At 34.1% G+C, this 21,978-nt stretch overlaps 1 protein-coding gene across 4 annotated transcripts; it reads left to right on the forward strand.

The window, feature by feature from the left end:
• Nucleotides 1-359: 359 nt before the first annotated feature.
• LOC128203482 (eukaryotic translation initiation factor 4 gamma 1-like) lies at nucleotides 360-21,652 on the forward strand. 4 transcript variants are annotated; one of them, XM_052904909.1, is made up of 17 exons: nucleotides 360-432; nucleotides 3,905-4,087; nucleotides 5,781-5,933; nucleotides 6,584-6,682; nucleotides 7,316-7,453; nucleotides 9,013-9,072; nucleotides 9,507-9,644; nucleotides 11,134-11,198; nucleotides 11,523-11,679; nucleotides 12,088-12,192; nucleotides 13,812-13,923; nucleotides 14,435-14,585; nucleotides 15,422-15,536; nucleotides 17,534-17,569; nucleotides 17,841-18,063; nucleotides 18,802-18,948; nucleotides 19,177-21,652. In XM_052904909.1, the coding sequence occupies exons 2-17, from the start codon at nucleotides 4,013-4,015 to the stop codon at nucleotides 19,341-19,343; spliced, it is 1,941 nt and encodes a 646-aa protein (XP_052760869.1). In that variant the 5' UTR covers nucleotides 360-432; nucleotides 3,905-4,012; the 3' UTR covers nucleotides 19,344-21,652. The 4 variants fall into 4 exon arrangements, with proteins under 4 accessions (XP_052760869.1, XP_052760870.1, XP_052760868.1 ...); XM_052904910.1 differs by lacking the exon at nucleotides 360-432 and adding an exon at nucleotides 863-1,173; XM_052904908.1 differs by lacking the exon at nucleotides 360-432 and adding an exon at nucleotides 1,619-1,711 and having other exon boundaries at nucleotides 18,802-18,952.
• Nucleotides 21,653-21,978: the final 326 nt, after the last annotated feature.

The raw sequence follows: 21,978 nt of genomic DNA on the forward strand, positions 1-21,978 counted from the left end.
ATTTGACCGATGCATTGATTAAACAATATTGTTATCATTTTTTGCATGCTTTAAGTTCCAAGTTTTATCATATTCAAGGCCCAAAATGAGCATATGAGTTAAAATAAAACAATTCAAAGTAACAAATAATAAACAAGTGCCTGGCACAAAAAGATGTAAATGAAACAGCAAACTGTGATATAGAATCCCCACAGTATCTTATTTTAGATGTTGCTTTATAATACTTTTATCAGTATAAAAAGTCAAACCGAGACAATTTATTTGTTCTATGTCCGTAGCGTAGCAGTCAACAGTTACATGGTTCACTTTGCGATAATTATATTTTCAGATAACTGTAAAGAACTATAGCATAGAGAGTATCGATGTTGTTTGCGTCAAGGCCGCTTAATGTAAAGAGTGGAATTTCGACGGTAGGAAATATAGAACATACTGGTAAGCCATCAGTATTGTATTTTTTCGAATTTAGAAATTTTTCGAAATTAGTAATACACTTGGCTACAGTAATGATTGTAAAGCTATCACATAAGAATGCCTTACAATCATTATAGTATCCAATAATTGTTATCAAAAGCATACAAAAGCAAAGTCATTCGAAATCACCCGAATTGCGTTGATCATTTGGTTGACCTCATTAACGTTTCTCATCCACAAATGTCAAGAAAAAGGATGCAAGTCTCAAAAGAGAGAGTAACAATTCACAGTGTGTGTAAACCACTTAATAAATCACGTCGGAATGCAATCCTTTATTTGAAGCGAAATATTGCATTTATGACGCAGTTTAATTATCACGTGGTATGCATACACTGTGTAGCCAGAGAGAGAGAGAGAGAGAGAGAGAGAGAGAGAGAGAGAGTAATAATTCAGCCAAGAACGTTCATTTCAAAGCTCTACGGGATTTTAGAAATGTTGGGTGAATATATTGGAATAGTTTAGTAATTCATCTTCACGCAACGTGTTGCCTTGTTGCATGGTAGTACTTGTTACCATTTTGATATGGAAAAGAGCCGCAAAAATCCCTGCCTTGGTAAAGGATTTTGTAAGCGTGTTTATCAGTTAGACGAACTATCACTCATAGGCCTCTCTCAAATCTTTCTACAAGAAAAACATTCAGTAACTCTCACCTAGCCTGTTCATTCGGGGCCAGTTGCTTCCTTTCCAGCACTCGTCATCGAGGTATGTTGTCAACCCAATTAAATGCTGTGGGAACAGAACGTTTCTACAGAGTCTTTTTTACAGGCGTCCATTTAAAACATCCACTCTTGAAATATTTGGAACAAACGACAGTGAAGTTGGTTATCTGATAATTAGAACATATACGGTAGTTTAACAATTTCCTAGAGACATCATTATTCACATATATTTATGAATGAATGAAATTCACGAAATTCACGAAATTATACTGAGTAACAGACATGTACATGAAAATGTCTTTGTATAAAATGAAGTTGATAATGAACATATATTAGACTTAATATTCAATAAAACGAATATTAATAATAACCTTAAAAAAGGACCCTCGTCTCTTCGTATCTTTACAGTTCATTGCTTTTTTAGGTTTATATCCTAAGGAAAACATGTGAAAGCTTAATTGATTATTATATCTTACATCAGGCACACGCGATGGAACGCAACAATGTCTGGCATACTTGGAAGCCATATTGCTGGCCAGTTGAATTGCGCATTAAGCCTCGTTCTGATAATGGAATTTCTGGTACGCATTCAATTTGAGAGAAGCCTATTGTACAGCTACAGGAAAGTAATAAACACTGCCACGGGTCTTGTTTATCTGCAGTTCATGACCATATATACTTCCCCCGGGATTTTTTTTTAGATATTTGAGAGTTAACAGATGTTTCTCACAAAGTATAATAAAGGAAACTTGAAATGTTGCAAGAAAGCTATATTTAGAAAAAAAATACTTCTTGGTTATTTCACTATTTGAAAAGGTCTCTTAGATGTGAAGCATGTTAAAATACCATGAAAACCTGCACAAGCGCCATCTATTGGTTTATAATTTCAGTTGGGGGTTAAAGGCATAAGTGAAAAAAATCCAGACAAACACATTCTCTCAGCGCTCCAATATTGTAACATAAATGTGCTGTGGCTAATTTTTGTCAAATGTTGCCTTGAAAAGCTACACAAAGAGCAAGCTACCTGCTGCTTTAAATGCAATTAAGTTAAAACTGACTAGAGAAAACGAAGTTATTCAACTGATGTCTTATTATAACCTTAGACACAAAGTTTAAAGTCCTGTTTTGGAGGCAACGAGGGAAACCTTTTTGAATAAACCCATATTCAGGTTAAGTTCTAACATGGGTCACCATGAGTAAACATTTGCCGCTGAGTAAATAGCAAATTTTATGCGATAAACATCGAGTAAACGAATCTATGAAAAAATATATAACAGTTATGTTCGGAAACAAATTACTTTTGTTATGTATTAACATGTGTGTCAGTTCGTGTCTTTATTACCCTTATTTTATTTCGTGTCTTTTTGCACTTATATTTACACCCATTATTCTGATTCTGCAGTGAACAAAAACTGCACAAAACATCCACGGTAAACATAAATTGTGTTTAAACATAAAAAATAGCCATTTAGTACCAACGTTAAGTGCACAAGCCGTCGTTAAGAAATTGATGCAAATACTTGATAAAAGTTAGCTAAAATATGTCAAAGCACGATATATTTTGACTAAAATTATAATATCATGCCACTCAATTTTGTATTTTCACTTTGTAAACAAACAATGGTCAATAACATTTTGTTAAAGCCTCCAGACACATATGTTTAAAAACCTAGAGGAGTATAAACTTAATGACCAGGTCAAAATATCCTTCGAACACACCATGATACTGAACCTATCCACCATTTTGTTTCGTATTCAACATGTCTCTAACTCAAAATTTCGCAAAAATAATTTACGTTTTGACCTCCTGACAATTGCTGACCGCCATTATTTTATTTGGTTACATAACAGTTTATCATCCTAAATACAAATTATTGCCCCTAGTTGACTAAGGAACTTGGGTATAAGCTTAAGGGTGTTTTGTGTCCGTTTAAAGTTTTAGGGCAAGTTGGCATTTTAACTTGTTTCTTCTATACCCCTCATTCAATTGCCTTTAATTCTTTACACATCTGTGTATGGCCATCACACGCTTAGGTTACATATCTTCATATTATCATAAAAACAAATTATGGCCTTTAATTGAACTTTTTTACTGTTTTGTTTAAGTTTTTTTTTTATTGCTTTATAGTGAAACAGCTTGTTGAATAAGAAAAGTACATTGATATTTTTCATGGAATTTCGTTTGGGACTCCTAGGTTCAAACCAAATGTCATTGTTACTTAAAATAAAAAGGATTCGTACTGAATAAATTTTTTTGGGGAAAAAATATGGAGTCTATTTATAGGATTGCGTTTGGTAACCCTAGGGTTAAGATCAAGGTCACTGTTTTAAAAGTAGAAAACATAGTTGATAATGAATAATCCTAGTTATTAATCACATATTGTGGACAAACTTGGTACATAGGAAGAGTTTTTATAGAAATTTTATGAGATTACGTTTAGGGCCCAAATATTCAAGGCCGTTATTACAATCGATAAACGGTTTAATCTGAATTTGGTATGTAGGAAGAGGGTATGAAGGACTCCATGGGATTTCCTGTCGGGCCCCTAGCTTGGCCACGTCACTGCCTGAGTGAGTGAGGTTTTGCCCGGTGTCTTTCCGACAGAGATACTCCACTCAACGATTACTTTAATTTAAATTATTTTCAAAAATAGACGTGTATAAATGGATATAATATTATGAGGCGAAGACAAAGGAGGACTTAAGATGAAACATATATTTTATAATTGTTTTATTCTTATCTTAATAAGTTTAAATGTCGTATCGTGTTCCAGTCCAAAGGCTTGCCTAGCCAGCCAAGTCAAACTAACAAACCTGTACAGTCGCCTTGCGAAGTGACCAAGCACATTGGAACGACCGAGGTAAAGCATCACAAAACAAAGATGCCCAGAAAATCAAGACGTCTTAAACCCGGCACCAGCAAGAATGAAATGGAGGAGAAAGACGCTGTCTCAGAGGTAACAAAAGCCATCAAAATACGTTTGAATAGGTTAGCCATAATCGTTGTATTTATAGAACATTGTTTATATATATGTCAAGTAAACATGTGACTTGGATAAAATACATTTAGCTTAATAATGTATTTTTAATTAATTCTGTCCCGTCTGTCTGTTTGTCGGAATGTAGCACACTCTGGTGCGGGCTTCATCTCCCATTGTTTGACTGGATTTAAATGAAACTCCACAGACATGTAAGGTTACAAGCAAAGTGGTACATGGAGAGTATATTCCACAGCATTCTTATTATATTTCAAGAAATACTTTTATTTCAATGATGTTTCAAAATACACATGACGTCAGTGCTTCTGTAGAGCCATTTTTGGGAAACGTTTTACATGAACATACTTAAGTTCGGAAACAAATTTCCTTCTGTTATAATTATTAACATGCGTTTCAGCCCGTGTCTTAATAACACTTGACACACACTTATTCTGAATCTGCGGTGAACAAAAAGTGCATAAAATTTCCACAAGGTGTTCCAACATAAACGAATGGGCCATATTGTACCAGCGTTAAGTGCACAAGCCATCGTAAAGAAATTGTTTTGCAAACACTCGATAAAAGTTAGCTAAATAGATTCCAAGCTCGGTATATTTTGACCAAAACATTGTATTAAGTCATTCAATTTTCTATTTTTACTTTGAAAACAAGCAATCGTTCAGCTTATCCATTCAATAACATTTTTGTTAAGGCTTCTAGAAAGATATGTTTAAATACCCGAGATGATCTGTAACGTTTTGCCTCCGGGTAGGCGTATTTATTTTGCGATAAAAGTGAATTAACTAAATAATTAGTGAATTAGCCATTATACTATAGGGTTACATATCACCATATAATCCTAAAGACAAATCCGGTAAGAGTTCTAGGGCAAGTTGGCATTTTAACTAAATACTTCTATACCTTTCATGCAATTGCCTTAATGCTTCACACAGTTGTTTAATCGACTTTTTTACTGTTTTATTTTAGTTTTTTGGACTGCTTTTATAGTGGCCAAGCTTAGTGAATAGGAAGAGTTTATAAATATCTTTCATGGGATTGCGCTGTAGGTAAATAAGATATAAACAACAGTTGGAAGTGAATCGCAAAATGAAGGCTGAAGTTCTTCTATCTTTAAATATCTCGATTTATCGCATTGCGTCGTCTTATGTTATGAGCTGTAAGTTATTGTTTATTTTGAGATCTTAATGGAAATCAAATGTTCAAGTTCAGTGCAGCTCAGACTAAGGCAAACGTTTAATCTTGATAAAGACCTCCAAATAAAATATTTCACACAAAATGATTTAAATCATTGTTATCGATTTGCCTGTTTTATATTTGATTTCGTCTTGTCTGTCTGTTTGTCCGTCTATCTATTTGTAGACAAAATCTTGTGCACACTATTAAATCCAATTCCCTGTCTAGATTTGAATGAAATTTTAACAGGAATATTAGATGCCAAGCGGTACATGGGTGAGTGAGATTTTGCTTAGGGTATTTTAGACAGAGTTACTCATATTCATTCCACTTAGGTTTTCTTGTATTTTGTTTAAATAGTCGTGTATAAATGTATATAATATACTAAGACCAAATCAACGGAGGGGTTTAAGAGGAAACATATATGATTATTGTATTGACATATCTATATATCACTTGCAGTAGTATTGTTTTCCAGTCCCAAGGCTTGCCCAGCATGGCGAGTCAAACCAACAAGCCTGGAACATCGCCTTCCGAAATGAACAAGCCCATTAAAACGGCAAAGGTGGAGCTACACAAAGCGGAGAAGCCCTGGAAACCAAGTTGTTTAAAATCCAGCACAACTATCGAAGTAAGTTTTGGTAGGTTAACCATAATCCTTGCATTTACAGTCCATTGTCTATATCTGTCAAGTTAATATAAGTGTTGGATAAAATACATATAGATGTATTTAATCATAGATTCCGTCAATTGCCAACTCCCAATTCCCTGGCCGGATCTGAATGAAATTTCACAAAAATGTAAGGTACAAAGCAAACAGGTACATGGTGAGTGAGGTTTTGCTTAGTGTATTTCCAACAGCCTAACTCTCATTTAGTAGTTTAAAGTGATCCCTGTATTTAAAATCAATGCAAACATACATTTAACATATAACAATCATTTAATTTGAGTAAAAAAAATTTCTAGTACTTACTTAATAATGCATTTATGGAAATATATTAATTACTGCTAAAAAGGCCATGTATTTAATAGCTCAAAATGCGAAGATATGAACTGACTGGTAAGTCCTTTAAGATTTACAGTGTTCAACTATCATCACATTAGAAAGAAATACCATGTTTTTCACCGTTCTTTCAAGTTGAACACGATACTCTTTATAAGAACCCTTGGTTTCGGTATGTATTCGTGCTAAATGGAGTTGTTTAACAGAGCAACGATATCATTCTTCTAATTCCTGATCAAGTTAACTCTGATGGACATGAGTGTTGTATTGTTTTCAAGACACAAGATATGTCAATTAAAACGACTGAGGTGGGGCTACACAAAGCGAAGAATCCCTGGAAACCAAGACGTCAAAAATCCAGCGATAAGGAATTAAAGGTAAACGCCGATGCCATAGATGTAAGTATGCCATTATATTTGCAATTGCAGTCCATCGATTATATCTTTAGTAAAAAAGCTAATTGTAGCCTTTTTATTTATCATACCATTGCAAAACAAAATTCTAAGGGGGTATATTGGTTTCCGTCCTATCCTATCTGCCTGTCCGTCTGGTCTTTTTTATAGACACAATCGCGTATGCGCATCATATCATTACACCCTGGCTAGATCTAGATGACATATAACAGGAGTGATTGGTTTCAAAACCTGTCGAGCCATCGGCAGGGATCAATCAGACTACTTTTTGTTAGCGGTATAGACCTTTGTTTTTATACAATACAGATGAACTGATATTCGTGTGCACGCTACAGCGCTCAAAGCTGTGGTCGGAACAGTATGAAACTTGATGATACTTGATAATATCAGTACTGGTAAATGCGTGTATTGTTGGATCGTTTATGACCTAGTTATGACCGTATTTTCAAAGCACAAAACCTTTTTAATGTATACTGACCATGCTGACTTAAATTCAAGGATGCCAAGTTATTGCAAACCTTTAGATCATCATTTACATGGTTAAATGTTTGAGGTTGCACATCATTCTTAATAACCACAAATGCCTCGCTGAATTAGGACCTATACAAGAAGACACTAAGCATCCTGAACAAGCTGACACTGCACAAGTTCCAGGTTCTCGTGTCACGGATGAAGACTCTTAAGATTGACACGAAAGATAAACTGAAGGGTGTCGTTGATCTTGTCTTTGAGAAGGTACGTTTGTTTCGCAATTTTCGAAGGACTTCTCAAATAGAACTACCCATGCTGTATGTGCTAGTGCAAATGTGGGCAGTTTATAAGTTGATCTCAATTATGTTAATGTTTCACGAGCATTTGTTGAATCTATGCCTTGTTTGATTATTGAAAGAAGAACAATAATCGTAATGTAAAACGGCATTTCAGCTTTTGTTGTAAACAGATATATTGAGGATTTATCCGAGATCCCATTTCTGAGTCAGATTTTGAGACTCGAAACGTTGGCCCCATGATAAGGAACAATCTCACTTCAGAGTCTAGACTAAGACCAAGAAACTCATTATTTTGGAATGACAAAATCATTTTATTCATTTCAATTACAAAATAAAGGTATACAATGGTACAATATTGAAATACAGTGAAACTGCGTTCCCTCGAACAAGCGGTCGCTAGAGAACCGGCGTTCCCTCGAGGTCGGAGCTTGGTCCCGAACTTTTTTCCTTCTATTTTCATATAAAATATACCCACGCTGCCTCGAAACCTAATTATGTCGAGCAGTCGAGCAATATCCTCGGTCCCAAGTACACAAATCGTGCACAAAACCGTATGGCTCCCTCGAGGTCATAATTTCACACTTTTTCCCGAACGCGTGTTCCAAAATAAACAAACAATTGCCAGGTGTTAAAATTTTCGCAAGTTGTAAAAATTGCAATGACAGTTAAAAGGCAATTTGATAAGGTGTGAACAACCGTTTATCACTGTTAACGCAAGACCGATATTAGTTGATTTTGGGCATTTGAGATGATAATTATGACAAGTTAATGACGAGAAGTTAATTGTGAGAAATTTAAATGAGTAATAAAAATATGATTAAAGCACTACCATATCGATCCAACATCGGAATCTCTGAAAATAATTCCTTCTTGTCACTTTGCTTTGCAATATGGCAAATGAGAAAGAACTTACAAATTGTCGAACACCTGGGCAATTTAGTGAAGGACCCATGACTGGGGGGATAGCTAGATTGGGTTCCTTACTTTCAAAATGTAACACCCAAATGAAAGAAAATAATTGTCAAACACCTGAGAAATCTAATGAAGGACCCATTACTTATACCAAGACACCAACACGCCCACTCACGTCCTTTACAGGAAAGAATCGGTGTCTTAGTAAACAGTCTGTTTGACGACTTCAAACTTAAAATACACTGAAAGATATTTCATATCAAACTGGAAAATTGAAAATCGGGTCGCTCGAAACATCGGTTCCCTCGAGGTTTTGTCTCGGTCCCTGACGACCTCGAGCGATCGCAGTTTTACTGTAGTAATGCCTTTCAGAACAATTGTCAATCAAAATTTACCATCAAAGCTTTAGCAGAAAATGTTCATGTCTGAAACTGTTCGTGAACATATATATTAGATTATAGATGCTTTTCCTGAACAGCGTAATTGCCTATAGCATAAACAAGACAATTTAAATTTTGTAATAAATGTCTCTTATAAAATAGTTAGCATGTTAGGTAGTTAAGACAATGATTTCAATCCTAGTTCAATCAAATTGTATTGTTCTCTTTCCAGGCCATCTGTGAACCGTACTTTAGTGAAGTATATGCCAACATGTGTAAATGTCTTTCGAAGGTAAGGTTGATTTCTTCCATGCCATCCAATGTTCGTAAAGAATATTTGGAAAACATTATCAGTAATTATTATCCCTTATTGGATTCAATAAAATTGTGGCCAAATTATTTTACAGTATAACGATATTTCTTTTTAATAAGTCTGTATAAACTGGAAAGGATAAACGCATATTTTTATCTTACGTGGTCTACAATAATTAGGCACCATTGCCCATGCAGAATGAACCTCTGTCTAACTCACTATTGAGTCTGTTTCCTGGGCAGAAACCAGTACTGTGTCCTTTTTGATAAGCAAATATAATGTTGTTCTTGCGGGGATCAGACCCACCGTGAAAGGCGTAGACCACTTGTCCACTTTCACCATCTATAAACGATTCATTAAAAGAGAAAAATAAATATAAACAAGTAAGAGTTCAAGTGAATATCCATTTGCAGCTAAGAGTCAAGTCCGACTGGAAGACGGTTACATTTCGAGACTTGTTGTCGGAGCGTTGTCGCATTGAATTCAAAACAAAATACCATCAAATTCCGGTTTTGTCATCAAACGCGAGGAAATCGCCTAAATGTAAAGATGTAAGTAAAGTTGGATAACCGTGAACGTTTTCACAAAAAACAAACGTATGGACGTATTATTTCATTTTCTATACAAGCACAAAAGTCTGTAAGGCGATAATTCTTTGCTCGACTATTTGAATAATAAAGAAAGCTATACAACTCACCCTTTCGTCGGCGTTTGCGTCTGCGTCTCACCTAGGTTTAATAATTCAAATTATTATTAAACCCTTATGGTTCGACTTAGAAATTCTGGTTAAGGTTTGCATGTTTCACACATATGTTAATATATCAGTAACTATTTGAGATATTGTATTGAGTCTTTATACAATGGTACGCCTACTCATCCAGCCTACTTAAAAAAGCTAAGGTAGCTTACGCTGTTATGGGTATAATGTACATTATGGCCATTTATTGTTCGACTTAGAAATAATGGTTAAGGTATTCCCTGCAGACACTCATAGGTCAATATCACAGTAAATATTTGATGTATTGCATTGAGACTTCATACAACGGTACTCAACCATCCAAACTACTTGTATCACCAAGTCCAATAACGCTATTTTACTAAAATACAAATAATGGCTGTTATCATTAGACTTCGAAATTTTGGTTATGATATTGCATGTCACCACATTTAGGTCAATAGTTCAGCAAATACATCATGTATTGCATTAAACCTTTAGGCTTGTGTACCAAACCATCTAACCTACTTAAGTTATCAATGTAGATAACTCTATATTTGATATAATGCAATTTTTGTTATTCTACTTATGAATTCTTGTTAATGTTTAGCATGTAGTAATCAAGTTACATAACTCTATTTGCATGTAGTGCACATTTTGGCCCTTTATTTATTTATTAGATTTAGAAATTGTGGTTAACTTTAACCTTATTAAAGTTAATATATTAACTACTTTTACACTTTATTTAAGAATAACTATCAATCACATTTTATTAAGTTATATAACTGTTTTGTATATCATGGAATGTATTATTCAGCTAAACATTCTCGTTAAGTTTTTGCCTGAATTCTAATTTTACAGTGATCTATGCAGGTTTAACTAAAACTTTGCTATCCATAAACTTTAACGGAGGAATGGTCGAGCGCGCTGTCTCTGTGACAGCTCTTGTTATTTATTTCATTTTCTATACAAGCACAAAATAAATATGTCTGTTGATCTCACTGGATGTAATGAGAGTCTGCTGTTTATTTTTAGCTTGTCAACTTTTTGAAGAAAATGTTGTAGGTATTGTCAAAGCCTTGCCATCGATGTCGTCGTCGACGTTCAAAATTTAACATTGACCATAGCTCAAACACCATTCCAAAACACCATTCCATGTATTCAAACAAATCTTGGTAAACTTGTTGCAAGAGACAAACATTAATACAGGCCTTTAACTCTGGCTTTTATAACTGTAAGCGTCGTTATTTGCTCCACACCCCTCTTGTTCGCCAAGTTAAATGTAAACAGGCAATTGTGCTTTTTAATGTTTCGCTCCATCACAGGATAGTAGAACAGAAAAAGCCAATGAAGAAGTCAAGGCAAAGCACAGATCTCTAGGAAACGTGAGGTAAAATAAAATATGTTCGTGTAAAAATATATGTATTTTAAGATATTTTTACTCCACTAGCAGACAATTTAATTTATCATGTTATATCCTATGTATTACTTAGTTTTGATGTGAGGCATGTAAAATGTTGAAATAAAAAAAAAGTTTCATTTACTCAAAGTAACAGGAAAAAAACAAAAAAGGGAGATCCGTGAAAACCGGTAATATATGTATTAAAAGAAGCTGATTTTCCAAGCGTATTCACGCCCCTTAAAACCGGTTTCACTGTAGATAATGTATAAAAGTAAGACTTCATGCTTTGAACAGCTTCAGTTTTTATTTCAGGTTTATGGGGGAATTATTCAAGTTAAAGATTATTTCTCAAAATATTATGCATGATTGCGTGTTCAAATTACTACGGGCTAAGGACCCTGAGAGTTTAGCGAGTGTGTGTAGGCTACTAACAACTATAGGAAAAGAACTTGATACAGTCAAGAACAAGGTAGGTTACAGTTTACTATATAACTGTAGTTTCGGAGGCTTTGTTAGTAATTTACATGTTTACCAAAAAAAGATGTTGATGCAGTTATATGGACAAAACAGTGAACCAGATATAAGTGTTTTCCGGTACCCTTTGTAAGGAAACGTCGATTAAAGAGTTCATGTTAATATGGAGTTAAAATATGCGCTGTTAATAGATCTATTATCATTTACTCATTCATGCTCTTTAAACATTCTTTTTATCACACAGAATATTAGTGATTATTTTTATTGACTGCGTTTCTGTTTATTTGGTATTTACAAAATTAAAGTCATTAATTACCCCTTATCTAAAGTCTTAGGAAGATGCCCGCAATTTTCTTTTTGAATGTTGCATGTAACAAAGATTAACAAACATTTTCATTTACAGCCTCGTATGGATCAGCATTTCCAACAGATGGCCAAACTAGCTAACGATAAAAAGAACACTGCAAGAGTTAGATTTATGATTGAAGATGTGATATCTGTAAGATTAGTAAGTATGGCATCACATGATATGTAGTGTGTATATAGTGAATACTAAGTTAGATCCTTGGAAGAATTTGGAAGACAACGAGGATGGGCGTAGATGATCTTATTTCTTTTTAGGTCATTTGCTCAAAGATCAAGGTCACAGTGAACTTCAACGCGAAAAACATGTCCATGTGATAAGACGAAAATGGCTGCCCCTATGGTCATCCAACCTAAAATTGAGGCTGACTTATAAATGACCTCTTTTGTGATGAGGTTATTTATTCAAAGGTCAAAACACATTGACCTTAAACGCGAAAAGCTTGTCCGAGTGAAAACTTGCCAATGCCTGCACATATGGTCTTCACACTGGACATGCTAGTTGTGGGTTTGACCAATAAATGGCCCTATCATGTCAAAGGTCAAGGTCACTGTGACCTTGAACGCGAAAAGCCTTTCCAAGTGATAAGTGGACAATGCATAGACGTTTGGTTCTCAAACTCGACATAAAGGTTGGGTCTGACCAGTAGAGTCATCAGGTCATATCAGCTAGCATTTTGGTCCATGCATATTTTTCCAATATTTCAGACAACATGGCGCTCAGGGATGCATTATATTTGACAATCATCTCTTGTTTCGTGAAGGTTAATTTTACAAGTTTATTTCAAAGAACCCAGTTCATAATATCATGACAGCACGAGTATATGAGACAAAGAAATACAAAATAAGATACGTGGCTAATTTTAAAGAAAAGAAAATGCAACATACACATATACAAAGCAAAACATGTGTGATAAGAATAACATTAAAGTAACTCTTATTTCTGTTCGCATGTATGTATATATGTATTGATAGCCTTTAAACGTATTTAATATTTATTTTACCAACTGACATATTTTTTTGGTGACCTTAACACATTACATATTTAAATTTGATTATATTTTGATTTACATAGTATTTCATGTCGATAAATCATGTCTTGCTATAGTTAAGAGCACTTCTTTAAAAATACATAAAGTCAAGTCTAGCTACCGTTCTCGATTTGAAGACGATGATTTCTAGTTCGAAACTTAACCAAAGCCAATGTGTTGGGAGTAGCTTTTAAATAACGCTTATGTCCAAAATTGTTTTTAAACACTCTATGGTTTGCTAGAAGTATCAATAGTACTATACATACCATTTATTCAAAAATTAGTCAAGGAGTTTCTGGTTTACATTACAAGTCAGCCATTTGTGATTGGGAAACATAATGTGAAATCAAAGATATGACGAATATTCAGACGTGAAAGAGAAATTAAAGTATTTTTTGGTCAATTCGTCCATGCAATTTTATCCCTGTTTGTTGAACAGCGTTCCTTTAATTTTACCGATAACCGATGGCTAAAACCATTGTTAATAAATATATTTAATAAGAAATATGTGTTTCCGTTGTTCTTTAGGTGTTGTATTTTCTCTGAAATTCAATTAGAGTCTCTTTTATATCATGTTACAACTCGAAGACCGTAGGTGACATTTTGTAACACGTCCTTGTTCACATTGATAAATATGTTTGTTTCCAAGCTCATTCCAGTCCTTACTTGCAGTTATAGAACATAAGATTAAAGGAAACCTCTTGAATATCCTTGCTCATATTTGAAACTACAGAACAAGTGGATACCTCAATGTTCAAACAAAACCCCGCAAACCATCGACCAGATCCACTTAGAAGTCGCACGAGAAAGGCATGTGGAGAAACTACAGAAGTCACAGAAGGGAGGTAAGTCTTTTATCTGAGGGCATTTAACAGTTAAGGTATATAAGGAGAAACACACTTACTTATTCAATTGATGTTTTGATGCTACTGATTATACCCATGTTTTACGTCTGTGATGAGATGCTGAGATTGATCAGCATTGTAAAGTCCTTATGTCTGTTATTTCTAAAAAAACTGAAGCATATATGATAATTATACTGGACACACAGACATTGAATAAAAATATGGCATGGTTATCGAAAACAACATCGGCAAACCTTTTACAACATTACTAAATACTCAATACTTATGAGATAAATTTTAAGCAAAATTATATTGAAATACTTTATAATCAACCCTTAAATTGAAAATTCTAGTTTAGTATCGATTTGGGCTTTAATTTTACGCGGTTCGTACTTTGTTATTTTGGAAGGTGTTTTATTACATTTTGCATGAAAAATAAATATGATAAATATGACTTACAATACTACTTGTATGCTGATATACTTTTATGATCAAATGCTATTGTTATCAGCATTAGGTAATTCCGAGGAAGACTTTTGTTTGCGAAATCCGGGCACGAGACACGCATTGGGAAATCGGCGTGGCAGGGGCGGGTTTGAGAGCCCTCGGAATTTCAGCGCCAGACGATTACAGAAACAGGAAAGCGAGAAGGCTGCCGCAAAGTAAGTGCATAGTGTAAGGATAAATAATTATAGCTCCACCACTATGGCGCGGTGCTATATTTGGACCAAAAATCACTAAGTGTAGGGGGCTATATAGGAATCACTTTGTCCCATCCGTCCATCTGCCAGTCTGTAAGTCGATGAAAAAATAAATGTTAACAGTTGAAGTAGAGTATAATATAACGTTCAAAATATTAAAGATTCATTCATAAAATTTGGTATGTGGGAAGAGGGCTATCCGAAAGTTATTGAATTATTTCCATCATTAAGTGTACTCTTGCAACCAAAATAAAGTACATTTCTTTCCGTCTATACGTATAAGCTAAATTAGCTTATATCTCAAAAAGTATGTAAGCTAATTTTATGAAACTTAGTATGCAGTTAAACGGTAAAACAGGCAATATGAACTCGAAACCACTGTCTGTCGTGTGACAAACATGGCTCTAAGCTGAATTAATGAAACTTTTTATGTGGATAGAAGGTCAGTCCAACATATTGTTGCCATGGCATCGGAAATAGTAAACATTTTTTTTAACTAAATTAACGAATAAAGTTTCAAAAATACGTTTGTGATACTTCGTATGTGGATGATGCAAGTCCTGAAATTATTTTGTCGTTGCCGCCTGAAACAAACCTTGATGTGTGTCAAGGCAGTGGGTAGTCTATTCATCACGTCTTTGAAAGCTTTAGTATTTGTGAAACAGTTAAAACAGTTATTGTGTATAAGATATCGGTACAGTGCTGTTACTATGTTTGCCAATCTCAGTCCTTTGCAAAACCTTGATATATTAACCTGTAAAAGTAAATATTGACAAGCTTTTCCACTGTATTCACAGTTTATCAGCATTGGGTAGGTCCGAGGAAGAATGTGGTCAGCGAATCCCGGTCACACACCTCACACGTGGTAAAGGGCGTGATGGAGGAGGGTTTGCGAGAACAAAAATAATACAGGTTATTACATCTGAGGTCATTCAATACAAAATACGTCTAAATTTGCTTATAAAACGAACCTTGGTGAGTTTTTATCAAATTTGGTAAACAAACTTAACAAATTCCGTCTTAATTGTCGACGAATTTGACATTCCACTAATAATAAATGGTAATTTGATGACATAAAGTGCGAAATACCTGAAACATCCATATATAATGCAAAATTTACAACACATTTATTTTGACGTCATGTCAAACAAATTACATATCAAACATTCATATAATGACGTTTTGTTATGATCGCGACGTCATTTAGGATAATCCAATTTTTTCGAGACGCGTGTTTCTGTGTGATAGGACAAAAGATACAGAAGTATATACATTTTATGTTTTATTTGTGTTATATCAGTACATATCTTACATATAAAACATGTTTGGTGGAAATACTGTCGAACGCAATATTATTTTTAGACATGCATTGTGTAACCTCCATGACATGTTTTCTGTTTTACGTCCGCATACCATTATTTATATGAAAAACTACAGAAACAAGCACAGTAGCCAAAAGTTTAAACATAAACCCCGTTTATTGGCACAGAAGAAACGCCAAAGACATATAACACAAAAACCAAAACTCACAAACAGGAAACAGGAAACACCAACACAAAACTCTAAAAGCAATATATGCTCATTCATTTTCTAAATCTATTTGCTGTTAGTTCGACATTTTCTGGATAGATTCTTTGAAATAATAAAAAATTATATTTATTTAATGAAATGATACAAAATTAAATTAAAATTGGTTAAAGAACATTCTGTCTGATGACCTGAAATACCGTATCGTGACTAATATAACCTTATCATAGAAGAAATTTAGAGAAATTTGAGCCTTTTTTACGTAATGCTTACAAAGTTGTTAAAGGAATGAATTGCGGGGTTGATGTCATTATCGGGTCATGAACGTAATTGGGCTGGTCCGAAGGACTCCACGCGTACTTTGACCAGCCCAATTGCGTTCAAATCCCCGATAATGACATCAACCCTGAAATGCATTACTTATATTTACATCAATAGTTCCATATTTCATTCAAGAATTGTTAAAAGATACTTCATTTCATTTAAGAAAACCATTCATTAATCATTTTTTACCCATTCTGTTAATAGAACGACCCAACAGTAACGGAAACACTTTTTTCAAATGACGTCACAATAACGCGGGAAAAGATCAACCACTTGAAATCACTTTTAAACGTAAAATTTAAACACTAATGGCAACAATACATTTAAAATATAATAAATTAACACTTTCTGAATGTTGATTTATATTTTACGGGACCGGCTAACACAATACAAACAATAACAAGATCAATACTTTCCATGTATATTGTTATGCGATGAATTGCGATCCGAACATATCCGAAGATGTTGCGTTCATCGATTCAAAGTTTATCATGTTTCAATTGACACAAATATAATAATACATACTATATATAAATATGGGTAGCTGAAATGACATATAATCGTATGAAAACACTTGACAAATGCAAATAAGCTTGGAATTAATATATTCTCTTGTTAAACAAACTAAGGTTGGGCAATCGAGGGCGATCGTTATCTCATTTAAAGGTCATATCATTTAACGGTGTTTTAAAGGAATTCAATAGTCAGGAGAACCTTAACTTCTCCACACAGCGCATACTAGTGGGTTATCTAACCAATTTCGGTCCATTCCAAGGATCAAAATGTCACTTGCATGTCGGGATTTTCTGGACGCTAGTCTGACTGTTGCAACGAATTAAGTATTTCTACAATATTGCTTATTATTTTTACCATACCATCAATTAAACCTTCTGTTTCCTGCATGTTTTAGAGTCACGAAAGGTCACAGGTATATTCACTGCTTGCATACTAAATATTCTGTAATACAAGTCACCTTTTATTTTGCCAAAACCCCCCATCTTAACTCCTATTTGATAATATTGGTGCAATCTCACCCTTATTTCCTCGCTATATTTCAGGGTCACACGGAGGCTGCTCAATGTTTTGTTGAAAAGGTAAGAAGTACGGCGATCAAATGCTACATATGCCGAAAACAATTATACTTGACACGAAGACATGTAAATTTTTATGATTAAAAATAACGTGAGATTATGTTGTGAACCTGAAAATGTAAAGATGTAAGATTTTCCACCGCATCGTGATGAAAGTATATATTGAAATCCCAATACCATAAAATATTTACTAACAATGATAAAGGCAGTCACTCTACCTGTTTGTGGTTTCATTTGAGTAATCAATATCATTGGCAGTTGCTCTCATCTGTAGGGTCCGGATAACACAAAAGACGTTAACAGCACCCCCGCTACACGAACGAATTGCCTTACACTGACAGAAATTGCGGACCGCCTCCACGATATTATCGTTGTGCGACAGGAGGATAACGAGACGGTATTCAATTGGATCGAGTCTAATGTTGAACATGCAACCACTGCGAAGTCTCAGTTTATAAGGGAGCTTATGATTGCAGTGTGTCAAAGTGCTATTACAGGTGAGCAGGAAACAGTATTACGCTATGAATAATAGAATGTGCGTGGCACCTACCAACATGAAAATATAGGCTAAAGTACATTCTGGCAAAAAACCAAAAATATTCTTTATGCAATTCAAAATTTGAAAAATGTTAAAAGCTCATAATTTCCCTTTTTTGAACTCATCTTTTTAAAATATAACAAACATGCTTACCTAATAAATTGCTACAGCCTCAGTGTCGTTTTGCAAAACTAAACTTGGCAATAACTTTAAAACCATTCAAGATACTCAAACAAAAGCTTCTTATACCTGTTGTTATGATCGCAACCCCCTTTATATACAACTAGCCTATTTTGTATTCAATTTATGTAATTGTACAACCATTTTTATGCTTAAATCTTAGAAACTTACCGATAAATATTTATGTTAAACAGTCTTTGTGCCCAGCTCAATATCAAATTTTGATATCTCCACTGCCGGCTGATATGATCTCCAACAGAGATAATGGGATAAACTTATATGATTGGAAGCTGGAGGCTTGCCTACATCTTTTTACCAACTAACGTACACTATCTGCCTAACAAAAAATATTTCAGTCAACGAATATATCTATATATCTATCTATCTATATATATATATATATATATATATATATATATGAACAAACTTGTAATTCAGCCTAAAACACTACTACTGAAGGACGATATGCCCCGAATTTACGGCAATTTCAATTATTAACATGAATGTGTTTTTCTAGGTGAAAAGGGCAATGAGAAACTAGTACCAAAGAATATCAGCAGACGTAGCAACCTGCTACAGAAGTACCTCAACCACAAGGCTTTGTTCGAACTCCAAGCATTGTTTGCCCAGCAGATGCTTGTTTCCGGGCTTGAACGACAACATGGCATGTATATGGTTCACTAAACACGTATATTCTTTAAACATCATTAAAATGGGCTATCATTTAGCGTCGTTCACCATGAACCCATAGAGTGTTCCACATACTTCATCTTAAATTGCCATTCCACTTACACTTACAATTTCCAAGACTTTGTTTACTGCCACACCACAAGGGATGCTCTTGAGCAATGAGCGATGAATATTCAAGAATATTTTTTCGTATTATGTTCAGGTCTTCTCCGGGGTTACTTCGACATCTTTTACGACGAGGATATAATCACGGAGGACGTGTTCAGTGAGTCGGAGGAGGGCGAGAACGAGCCGGAGGGGAAGACTACGGCCCTTGAACAAGTTGTTCAATTCTTGGAATGGCTGAAAGAGGCCAGGGCAGACAGTTGAGAAATCCCATGTATTTCAGAATCAACACTTAAGATAAATGCATGTATGAATAGCTGTGCCAACTTATCAAATAACTTATAGTACGTCCGAGGTTTGGAATTCTTTGCTCTTAGTCGTAATGCGATCATTTGAAACAATGAATATATATAGTAAGACTGGAAATGTGTATCGACAATTACAAGGTTAAATCTCAATATGATTTCTGATACATGCTTAGTTTTCAATTGTATTTGTTATTGTATGCTCATTGAAAGGATGGTTCATTCAATCAAGTTCACCTATGTCGTTAAAACATGGACATTTTGATATCAATATATTTGTTCTCATATATCATATGGTCAGTGCTTTTAAAAGGAAGTTTCTCAACTTGTCTTTTATGCTTTTTTAATTTTTTGAACATTTATTGTTGGGATTGTTTCTGAACGTTGTCAGAATATTTTTGTTGCTTCTGTATCGGTCAGTTATTAGAAGGTTACTATTGTAGTGGTATTTCACCTGATAATTGGTTTTTATTGTTATAGTCCTTCCTATGGATGAAAATATCTAAATTGAAAGGCCAAATGCCAAATTGTTTCGACTAACTACATGCACGTATAAACCTTAAGGCATTTAGTCAGATATTATTTTCGACGAGCAATCTTTCACTGTTCTGGGCCCAGAAGTAGAAGAAGAGAAAGAAACAAATGCTCAGCACATAGGTAGGAAAATGCCTGGCACCAAACCAGTACAAAGAAAAGGCGCCAGTTTTGCATAATATCTGGGCACATGCATACCACAAACTATCCAGGCGCCAAACTATGAAATAAGGCATTTAATTAGTAAATGGTCTGACTCCTAGAAATAACTCATCTATAAAAGAGTTGGCCTTACCACAAGCATTTTTTTCATTTTTGACGAAGTTGAAAGGGGAAACAAGATGGTTTTGCAGGTCACAGGTGATTGCTATAAGATGTGAGCAAAGAAGGTTTTAAACTAATGGTACAATGTTCTTGTTTTGTAAGTGTTTAAATTTAAGTTGTGATATTGTTGTAAGTTTTTTTATGTGCATATTTTATTGATTGACATAAATTGAAATAGAACGGAATAATTGCAATGTTGTAAAAACCTATATATTTGTTACTTTACGGCAAATTTTGCCATTAACCTAATCATTTAACATTTTCATATTACCAGGCGGAATCAATAGAATGCCACTATTTAAATTACATTTCAATTTTATCTATTCAATTTAAGCAAAACTTTATTTGTCTGCCAAATTTGGTATATTACCAGATTATGTTATTATGATGTTTTTTTCGCATTTGTTTCCAAATAAAAAGGTCTAAGAATGGAATATATATATATAACAAGAGAATATATTAATTCCAACACCAAAACAATGGTCAACAATGCTTAAGAAATAATGTGTTAATCTTAATTCAAAGTGAAATCAAGTTATAATGTCTACTCAAAGTTATAAATGTAAAGTATTCAAACGTATTGTTAAAAATAGTTTTGTATTTCTGTTTTGTAAATGGTTTTGAAATTCGGCCTTTAAACTGATGGATCAATTAACATAAAGAACATGTCAGTTATTTCGATGAATACTGTTGCATACTCGGTTTTCTATACTTTATGCAGTTGTAACCTTATTTTTGGTTTCGAATATATCATTGTTGAATGTTAATAGATTTTCTTTTTAGACCTTAAGTTTAGATGTATCATATTCGCATCGAAAGATACTTATTTTTATTTACACTTGTGCAAACTTGTACGTGTCTGTATAACTTCATTATAATAATGAGAAAATGCATTTTTAATGTATATGATTTAACATAGTATTCCCATTTAAATATTACGATATTCATTGTTGTTGAAGCAATAAAATTATTAATTTGTTTCGATGCTAGCTGTTGCCTGTCATAACACTCCGAATATTAATATTAATATTCTATGGATTCAATATCTGAATTACGGAGTCCAAATATTAAACTAAAATCGATAAAATTGATTTAAAATTTATGTTTTAGTTGATACTGCTCGCAAAAGAAACACAACAATAAAACTACGCAAGATAGAGTCAATTGTTGATATGTATATAACACCTTCAATGTCTTCTCATTTTATTTATTGTGTTTTTCATTTGCGTTTGTTAAAGCTTCGGTTAATTTAAATTCTGAAGCCGATTTTACGAAGTGCGGAACGAACGCGTCTTTGAACTCAATGCGTCTTTCAGGCAGCCATTAGAGGCTTAAATAATTTGAATACCTTTTCTTGTTATTCTGATTCATTATGCGGTCTGACTGATGGAAATAAACTTATTATCTATATATGTATTTTCTTTATTTATAATCAGTTGGTTTTGCTAGTGATATATTTCTGGCAGTTGCATTGCTGTTACTTTTCCTTCCTGAGTTTTTTCAATTTATTCATTGATTGTCTAAATGGCTCATGATCCATCATTTTCGTATATAAATATGCCGTTTTAGCAATCTATGGACTGAATACTAGTAGAAGCCCCCAGATAAGGCCAAATGTAAGTTCTTTGTTTCCATCTTAAACATCTAAAATGATAGGTTAGGTCGGAAAGCATACCTTTTTCTTCTTTTTTTTATAACCAGGGTTTTTTACTTAGCCGACATATATCAGGGTCTTT

Source organism: Mya arenaria, chromosome 9 (genome assembly GCF_026914265.1).
Source record: "Mya arenaria isolate MELC-2E11 chromosome 9, ASM2691426v1".
In the NCBI taxonomy this organism is placed as follows: domain Eukaryota; kingdom Metazoa; phylum Mollusca; class Bivalvia; order Myida; family Myidae; genus Mya; species Mya arenaria.